The sequence below is a fragment of the Arachis ipaensis genome, chromosome B03 (assembly GCF_000816755.2).
Source record: "Arachis ipaensis cultivar K30076 chromosome B03, Araip1.1, whole genome shotgun sequence".
NCBI classification, from domain to species: domain Eukaryota; kingdom Viridiplantae; phylum Streptophyta; class Magnoliopsida; order Fabales; family Fabaceae; genus Arachis; species Arachis ipaensis.
The window spans coordinates 106,350,515-106,361,061 of NC_029787.2; the positions used below are offsets into that span (position 1 = coordinate 106,350,515).

Below are 10,547 nucleotides of genomic sequence, written 5' to 3' on the forward strand. Positions count from 1 at the left end.
ACTTCAGTTTGTTTCCCCCATTTGCAGAATCTACTGGTAACTGGTAAGAGGGCTTGCGAATGTTACATTGTAACTAAGCAGGAGATCATGCTGATTAATGTGCTAAAATTAAGATGCTAAGAGCGGCAGAAAGCAAAACAAAGTAACTGGCTCGCGTATTTGTGAAGCCAACATGAAAAATTAGATACGGAAGAAGCACCTGAGATTAGAATTTTGTAGTCAAATAAACAACTTAAAAAAAAAAGAACTAATTAAGAGAACAACAAATATAAGGCATAGGCAAACAAACAATAAACAAATAAATTTCATAGCAGTATAGCATAAGAGGTACCTGCTACACTGTTGGCAGAACCTTTGTTTGTGGCCAGCAATTGTGACCTGAGGAGTCTTGGAATGGAGTTCACAGACCTTATGGCGCCTGTGATAGTCTCTGCAAGTGCTGAGATCTGAATTGCACCCATCAACGAGGCATGACACTGTCTGTGTCCCATTGTTAATGGCTCTAGCTCTCTTTGATGACCCTGAGGAAGGTGATTGCATTACCATTTTGGAGTTGGACACCCCAACACCAACACCAACACCAACACCAGCAGCAACAGCATCTTTGTTGGACTTATTTGAATTAGTCACCAACACTGGTTCGGTTGCAGAATTCCCAACCTGGCCAAGTTTCAAGTCAACAGAGAATTCCCCTCCTTTTGTTCTGTAAACACCAAATCTGGTTGAGCCATCCACTGTTTCTATGTTTGGTAAGGTTGCCTCATCCACTTCTGTCAAATCCCAAGACGGTGGTGCTTTCAAATTCCAATCCATAACTAAATGAATGCTTCCACTTCCTCTATTGTTTGCTTCACTCTTCTCTGCTCTCAAATTGCATGGAAAAAAGAGAAGAGAGTTAACCAAAGTAAAATGAAAGGACTTCAAGAAATTGTGTGTCTTCATTTGGTTTCAGGGCAAATATATGAAAAATTCCAATTCGACAAATATATCACAGTAATATAACCGATAGAAGAGGAAACAGCCAATTAGCCATAGGCACTTCACTTATTAAACAAACACATTATTGGACCAATCTTTGTCTGTATTTGAGTAGAGAAAATTATTAAAAAGTAGGGAAGAAACATGCATCAGGGGAATAAATATCACAAGCAGATTAAACACCTAGTGGCCATGTTGTACAAGTTCCAAGGAAACTGGAAGTTACAAGTTACAATTTAGAAAAGATTACAACAGCATACATACATATAAAATAGTAAATAGTATAGTATCCTAATGAAGCAACTCAATGCCGAGAAATTCAAAATAAAAAAGTAAGTGGTAATTGGAAGAAGGAAGAGAATACTTTGCAGCAAGCAGCTAGAATGTTGCTTTCTACTTCTTCCCTTCACCAAGACCACTGCCAGCCATAGATTAGATTCCAGGAATACTCAATGGAGTAAGTGAGTGACTGAGTGAGTGAGTGGATAGTGAAATTAATGAACTAGATTTTTTTATTAAAAAAATTGAAACTTTCTTCATTTTAAGGAAGAAGTGAATGAATAAAATAATATAAAAGAGACAGAAGGAGAAAGGATTTAATGATGTGTTAAGAAGGAATCCCCACAGACCTACCTTGTTAGCCACTTAAGAAGATGAAGTTGCGGATTTATGCAGACAGGAATTCGGATAATGTATTGAAAGTTGAAGTAGAAACTCACAGAGAGAGAGAGAGAGAGAGAGAGAACACAATGGAAACTCAAAAAGGTGGGTGTGGGATGGGATGATATGCCGTGTTTAAGTGAGTTGAACACAATATTTTAATTAATATAAATTTATTTTGTTATATACATATTATATATTGTTTTTCCAAAAATAGGGGTTCTTGCGGGAATGCATTGCTTGAGAAAGGAAATAAAGATGATATATAATAAGGACAGGCTGTTGGTTGCTTTCAACTTTTACGAGTCAGGAAAAAGAAGTACAAAGAATGGATGCTCAAGACAAGGCATGTGGCATTGTGTTTGCATTCAATTTCGAACTTGCAAGTGTAAAGTGTTGCCCACACCCTCTTGGACCCAGTCTTGGGGAACAATCCAAAATAATTCATTACCACTTCAAATCACATCAAATTTGAACACAATAACTCAAGGTCCTAGGCTCCTACCATAGTTCAAGGTAAAAATAAATAAATAAACTACTCTACTTATTATTTGAGTTTTTCTAATAAGTTTCTTTCTTAAACAAAATGTTTTTTATTTTTCCAATAATTTTAACAGTGTAAGATTTATATTTTTGTCTGTTTGTGCTTTTTAGTATGTTTGTATAGTTTGGTTTAGTAAGACTATAATCAAAGTAATAAATTGTATCTTTTAAAAGAATAAATAATTTTAAGATTTTGTTAACTTGTATCTTAGAAATATAGATTAAATATATCATAAAAAAATATTTTATAAAGTTATTGTAAAAATTAATTTTTTTTTTTATGTTTTCGACACACTGAATACATTAAAAATATTTAAAAAAAAATTATTATTATTTTTTAAAAATATATCCTTAAAATACAAGTAAATTAAATTCATAATTTTAACATTAAAAATTTATCCGAAGAAAGTCAGAGTAGAAAAGTCTTTGATGACGGTGATATTATCTCCTCCCCATGTTACTGTTCGGGAATGGTGTTGTTCTACTTCTCAGAAGTTGTCACCTATGGCCTATATATGGGTCTTTAATTAGTAAGGCATTGGATACATACTAGTTATAGTAAAAGCAGGAAGGGTTTAATTTAAGCCTTAGCTTAGGGTAATGTGAATACTTTATAGTAATTTGTTGAGAGAAGGCTAATGATAATGATGAGTGCATGTTGGTGGGCCTGAGAGTAGATGGCCACTATTAATTTAGAGGGCTCCAGGCTTAGGTGCCCTTGCTGATTTAAGCCACAGCAACCCATGACTCACCGTGACACCTTCCCATGCCCACCACACCCTCCATCCCCTCCCCCTCTCTTATCTACACGTGACCATTCTTTTTTTTTTACAGATTTATGATGCCACATAGTACACCATCACTTTTAATTATTAATTAACATAATAAGTTGCCCTACCATTATGTTTTTAATCCTTTTTAACCAAACTTGCACATCCATCTATCGCATGTCAGTCGTTAATTATGATGATGTCACGAGGGTTCTTAGAGTACGAACGCAATAATCAAATCCTCACACTCTAATTTAACTAGTAAAACATTACAAGCTAAGGGACGGTAGTTTTTTAAGAGAAATGTTGGTTACGTTTGACATTATATATAAATATTCTAATCCACATATGCCACATATCATTAAAATAATAAGTGGTAAATATTTATGTTGATTCCATAGGTTGGTTGGCCTGTAAAGTGAGTGTGTATGAATGACAATAATGAGCATTTTCAGTCCTGCTGCATATATATTCAATACTTTAATTATTCAGCTATGACAATCCTAGATATTTTATTGGGAACAAAATGTCAAAATCTCATGTTTGACCGCCATATCTTTCAGTTGTCAAAAAATATTATATATAATAAAGAATAAACTATCATATTCATAAATTTATATATAGATAAACAAAATTAGTTTTGTATACGTAAAAAATTGTATAAATTGTAATTTGTATAAAAAAATTCAAAATACTAGCAAACTTATTCATAAATACAATTAACGCCAGGATATAATAATAATAGAATAAATATAAGGAGTCAATGGCTTAAGCGTATAATGTATATAATGGAGGTTTAGAAAGTATTAGAGATATGATTATTAGTGTTACATTGTCCTGTCAGGTTACGCTTTTGAAATGAGTAATTTCATGATATGGTATTAGAGTTCTAGATTTGAAAGGTCAAGAGTTCGATCTTTGGTGAATCCTAAAATCAGTTTAAGCTTATGGTTATTCTGGATAGTATGAATAGTATGAGTGATATGTTCATTTTATTCATGGACCAAAAATTTAACTCATTATACACATTGTACGCTTAGTCCATTGGCTCTTTAGTAGTACTCAACAATAATATGGGAGGTAGGAGATAGAAAGGAATAATGAATTAAAGTGTATGTGGGTAGGAGAGTTTTGTGTTATGGGAGGGAGGCAATTAATACCGATTAAGTTTGCATGGGGCCTTGCGATGTCATACATGTGTAGAATTGGTTAGCATCGTTTTAATTTGCATATAATTGGTATTACATTAGATTTGCACCACACTTATTCACGGTTCAGAGAAAATCTGATTTTGGTGGTTGTATTTAATGCCCTATTCACTTGCGACAAGATGATCAGTCTCAACCGATAATTCAACTCTGAACAAATAGTATAATGAAGTTGAATGTGTTGCTAGCTAGGAAACTGCAAGAATAATTCACAACTGATTGTAAATGTGGACGGTGTTAATATGCACGTAACGACGCTATCTCTTCATTCAAATAATTGCTTATCTGGCATAATATACGTTTCCAAACAAATCAATGTTAGAAAGCTAGTTATAAAAGCTACCTTAAATAAAATGAAGAATTGTTATGCCAATTCCTAAATTTGTAAGCCAAAGTTATCTTAAATAGCTTAAACCCTAAACTCTGTCAAAGTTAGGCTTGGGCAACTTAAAACATATTCACAAAGATGTTTAATTAATATAAAAAAACGATGAATTCTATGGTATTTATTATTTAATGTCTAAATTTTGTTTAATTTATTTTTATATTTTTAAATTAAATATAATGTATTGCACGTAATATTTTAATTTTTTTTTATTTTTCCATTATAGAAATATATTTTTTTCTTTTTATTGAAAAATATTTTTCACTTTGGCTTATAGAGATCTAGCCATTTGAAGGGGGGATAGAGGATGGAGGGGAGGGGGGAATCTAATTAGCTGGATCATAGAGTTAAGAAAAGTCTAAAAATAGTCTGGATGACCCGAAAGAATTATATGTCTATACTCTATACTGATTATTTGAGGCTCTCTTGATCACCATTTCTATCTCAATAATCCATACAGTTTAAGAAATAAATTAATATAATACATAAAATAAATGAAAAAAAATATTGATATCTCTTGAAATTAAATGAAATTATAAAAATATTATTTTCTTAACTTTTATAATAGTCACACCAATTTCTTCGTTAAGTTTGTGCAGGCATGATTAAAAAGAAATAAATAAATAAATAATGACATAATCTCTAAAAGTATAATTTATCCTAAAATATGACGCAAATAAAACGATTAGGTCCGAAGCGTGATAGCTACGGAGGTGGAGAGCGATTGAGGGGAAAGATTAGAAAGTGATGAGATTTTTTTTTTTTTAACTCTCAATTTTAAGTATCACAACACACATCTACGCACCCGCACTTTAAGATTTTATCAAATCTCATCCGAATCTCAGCTGAGGTTCAAACTTGGTGTAGTTTGATTAAGAAGCAATATGATTATCACTTGGTCTAGGCTTCCGCTGCTGAAGAGGGGGTTGGATGCATGTAGCCATGTAGGTAGTTTTATGGTATTATCTTATGAAGCCCGTATTACTTGGACTCTCTCTCTCTCCAATTCAAAAGTTTAAACTTTGGGTTAATGCTTAAAATAGGGACTGAAAGAAAAATTACAAATAAATCAAATAGATTCTTAAAAGATCAATTAACTTATGTATGCTTTTTTATAGACTATTTTAATTTAAATATTGTTTATCTTTTGAACTCGATGGAATTTCATATTTTAAAGAATAATAAAATAAAATACTATAATAATCTGTAAATAAAATTTTTAGAAACGTCGGTTCCCAAATTTAAGAGTATTTAAAATTTCAGATTATCCGATCCAAAACAAATATAAATTACATGAAAGATTACTGCATTGTATTGTATCTAAATTTCCAGCAGGCATATAAATTTGGGGAAAAAACACATAGTTAGACCAAACCATTTTTAATATTTTATGAATGTTCTAAAACAAAAATTGATACATCAAAGTCCTATGCACATATTTAATTTGAATTGATCTAATTTAAATTAGTCTAATTTAAATTAATTTTTTAGTAATAAATTAAAATGATCTAATTTGATTTACATGGAATATATATAGTGAATACTAATAAATCGAATTGACCTAATTTAATTTATTATTGAACAGTCTATATAGTAAATCGAATCAGTTTAATTCGATTTAATACTGGTACAGATTATTAATATTTATTATTTTTAAATTAACTGTTATTAACTTTAGAACATAAACGTTAATAAAAAAATATCTTTTATTTGGATTCAAATAAAATATCAAAAAAATTAAAACAAATAAGAATAAATATCCAATTTTTGTGTTTTTTAGTTCAAATTCTAGAAAATCTATATTTTTATAAATTTATGAATTTAAAATGGAACAATAAATGATTTCTAAAAATTTTTTAAAAATCATTATTTGAATCATTAGCATGTAAAAAATTATTACCGGAATTTTTGATGTTGAAAAAATTAATATAAAGTATACAATAATAAAAATAAAAAATAATTAAAATTTATTTTATTTAATATTTATTAATTATTTTTAGAATTAATAAATATTAAATAAAACAAATTTATATTTTTTTATTTATTATTATTACCCAATATAAAAGAGGTGAGTTGATGGTAATGGACAAATGGTTGGATGGTGAGAGTTGCTACAAGGAAGAGTATTATTATTATTTAAAAAAATGAAATAATAAAGGCGTAAATAAATAAAAGTAGAGAGGAATAGGGCGAAAGAGAGACAGTGCCTTTAAAACCCTGCAACCACCAAAAAGTCAGTGTGGCAGCTATGCCTGTCATTGCCATTGCCATTGCCATTGCCAGTAGGGACCAAGCTCGTAAGTATTTGTCAGTCTCTCTCTCTCTCTGCACTGTGCATCTCAATTATTTGCCATGTATATCCCCCCTTAACCGCAATGGACAAAATCCCCTCATCTTATGTGGTTTTTGTACAATCCCGAATCATATTGGTACCTGGTCTCCATGATAATAATTCATCACACAACGCAAAACAAACAATCTTCTTATATGTACACTTCTGTATATATCCTTGTTTGTGTATTTCTTTTAGTATTTAAATTAAATGATAGAAAAGAGAAAATGTAAAATATTCATTTATTATTATCGAAAAAATATATTTGAAGTACAACAAAAAAATTATGCACGGTATTGTTTCTCAAATTTAAATAGTATATGCGAAATTATGAATTCAAATTATGTTATCATTATGCATTTTTTTTTCTTTTTTTTTTCTAATAAAATCTTATTAGCACTGTCGCGTACTTGAAATGAGTTTCGTGTTGTTAACTGAGACCTATAGAACAATCCCTTAAAAAAATATTCACTATTATCCATATATTTTTTACATTAGACGCCTTATTTGTTTTTAATTTTTTACCGTATTTTTTAAGTTTTCGAATTTAGAGATGACAATAAGTAGAGTATGAAATGTATGATAAATTTGGACTCTACTCTAATCCTATCCGTAGGTTAAAAATCTTTTTTAAACTCAGCCCTATTCTATTCGCTGGTTGAGAATCTCTCAATCGACTCTAATCCTATCTGTATCTCTATCATTCTCAAACCTATTCTACCCACACAAAAAAAAATCAATTTTTTTAAACAAATATAAAGTTCAATCATTCTATATTTCATACATATTAATAAAATAAAAAATAAAAAATTAAATTAAAATTAAAATTAAAAATAATAAAATCTTAAAAAAATTTAACATAAAATTACAATAGCATAATCATCAAGTTCTTAATAAAACTAAAATAACACAAGTAAAAATAAATATCTTATCACTCTTCTTCTAACTCTAAATTCTTACAATATTACTCTTTAAATAACAAATGTACTAAATTAGTAATTTAAATTATTAACTTTAGTGGTTATTCTAAAGTTTTATAAGAAGGAAGTTAGATTTAATTCACACTTCCTTTACTACACATATAATTTTTAAATATATATTATATAATATATTAAGCGTGTAGATAGGATAAAATATGGTATATCCTGAATCTGTATCTGATTCTAGTCGCAAGCAAACTCGCACTGTAATCTATTCTATTCGCATTGAGTCAGATAGGCAATCCTATCCGATCGGATTGGATTGGGTTAGATATTCGTAAGTAGAGTATATGTTGTCAATCATATTTAAACTTTTGATACTTATTTAAATAGATTAATAAGTTAATTACTACACTAATCCAATTTGATTTTAGTGACTATATTCAGATAAGTTGATTTTGTCTGGACCTTCAAATTTTCAAACAATAATACCTTATATGCTAGTGGGTTTCATAGCTCCATCTAGACCAAAATTTTTGTTTGGCCCAAACTTCTTAGTAAAATCTAAGCATAAATGTATAACATTTGTATAGGCTTGTATAATTTAATTTTAGTATATATTTATTAATCAACTTAGGTTGATTGTTCGTCCTTTAAATTAGTGGTAAGAGTTCAAATTTTATATTATGCTATAATAACTCATTCATTAATGATAAATTTTTAAATAAAATTTTGATTCACAAAATCTATCGAGTTAGATAATACTATGAGAATAAAAAATATTATTTTAATTAATTTCTTTTATTTCCAATGCTCTTGATGTAAGCACTTTGGGACCTGTTTTTTCTATTATACTAATTCAATAATTCATACCAAGTAATTAAAATCTTAGTAAGTTGATTCAATAGCAAGATTATAAAAAAAAATGAGGGGAAATTATTTTGAAGGTAGCCTTTTATTTTAGGATTTAGTTAACATGTATTTTTTTAAGATATATGTTAAAGTTATTAATTAAATTTTTTTTTTTATAACAAAATCGTAAAATTTAGGTTTTGATATAAATATTATGCATCTATTAAAATAAAATATTTAAAGTTTTCTATTAGTAATAATCTTAACTGTTAGCTAAATTCTTTATTTTATTGGCCCCATTCATTTTCCACAATGCATTAAATTAAAGTAATCATCTTACTTATTAATGATCAATGATTAGAAAATTTGAATATACGACATGCCTAAATTTTGAAAGTATGGTGTATTTAATTAGTGAGGCTGGTCTTACCTTGCAGTGAGGCACTTGAGATTCCAGGAAATCAAAACAGGGAATAAATTTCTAAATAAGAAAAAAAGTATTCAAAATATTTGAATACATAAATGTACTTAATTTCTTTTAATCTTTCCACTTGTTGAAAACAGAGGAAAAATGACAAGGAAGATATTCTAAGAAGATACCAGTACTACATTATAATTGTTGTTGAAATTGAATCATAATGGTTTTCAAAGCAGCGGCAAATGACCCCACATACCAGAAAAAAAGCAAATGCAAATTTATTGAATGATAGCTTATGCGCCAGATGAGGGGAAGAGAAGTACAAATTGTTTTAACCATAACACTTAAAATAAAGAAGCCACAGATACCGTTGGATTTCATGACATGGTGATGTAAGAGTGGACCATGGTAGGAGCCCCCAACAAGAAGGTATATTCGCATGGATTAATACAAACACAGGTAAGTCCCTCTTAACTTGTTCTATCGTGTTGCCTTGTTGTTTTCAGTGATTATATTATTATTATTTTGTCTACCACCACTCCCACTGCCTTGCCCCAACATAAATCAACATCCCTAGTTCCTATAATTACATTTCAAATCGGCTTCCACTATGTATCGCAATTCGCATCTCTATATATATACGCCAAAATGTTTGCTACTTGCTATGCTTAAATTTAATTAATTAATGATCCTTTATTAGCTTTGGCAGGACCAAAATCGATATTGCTGTTTGCTCGTGAGGATGAAAGAAAGGACAAGGCATGTTTATCCATCTTTTCTATGTTTCCTAGGCAAATTACCTTCAGCCGATAATTTTGTCCCGGAAATTCAACAAACCATTGGAATATTGCGAAATAAGAGAGACTACACTAGCTCTACTACACCTACTATTCACCGTTGCCAAACAGAAGAAATTTCAAATTATCCATTTTTCTAAACAAACTAGTAGTAATAAGGTGATTTCTAGTCAACCCTTTTATAAATAGAGTTAAAATTTAGGATAATTCACACTAATAAATTAAATAAAATTTAAAATTACGTAAATGTTCTAAATCAATTTTCATTACCCATCCTAAAACATCTTTATATGAATCGAATTAATTGGATTCGATTTAGTTATATTAGTAGTAAATCAATTAGATTTGATTTACTATTTATACAACTAATTGACATATAAAAATCAATAAGCAAACATTCTTCTCATTTGAATTCAAATAAAATATAAAAAAAATCAAAACAAATAAGAATAGAAATCCAACTTTTATGTTTTAGTTTAAATTCCAAAAATTTATCTTTTTATAAACTTGTGAATTTAAAATGGAACAATAAACAATTTCTAAAAATTTATTAAAAATCATTCATTGATTCATTAGCATCTAAAAAATTATTACCGAAATTTTTGATGTTGAAAAAATTAATATAAAGTATAGTCATCTAAGGTGGCATAGAAATTAAAATTTGAATTTTTCTAAAATCAGAAA

The 10,547-nt window shown here is 29.1% G+C and overlaps 1 protein-coding gene across 4 annotated transcripts in view; it reads right to left on the reverse strand.

Moving 5' to 3' along the window:
* LOC107630827 (squamosa promoter-binding-like protein 13A) overlaps positions 1-1,818 on the reverse strand; it is a 3,775-nt gene extending 1,957 nt beyond the window's left edge. The window contains exons 1-3 of one of the 4 annotated variants that reach the window (XM_016334080.2): positions 1,612-1,818; positions 1,343-1,396; positions 332-860 (exon numbers count right to left, since the gene is read on the reverse strand). In XM_016334080.2, coding sequence (XP_016189566.1) covers positions 332-813 — 482 coding nt within the window. In that variant the 5' untranslated portion in view covers positions 814-860; positions 1,343-1,396; positions 1,612-1,818. The other 3 variants (XM_021119214.1, XM_016334078.2, XM_016334079.2) reach the window with 3 other exon arrangements.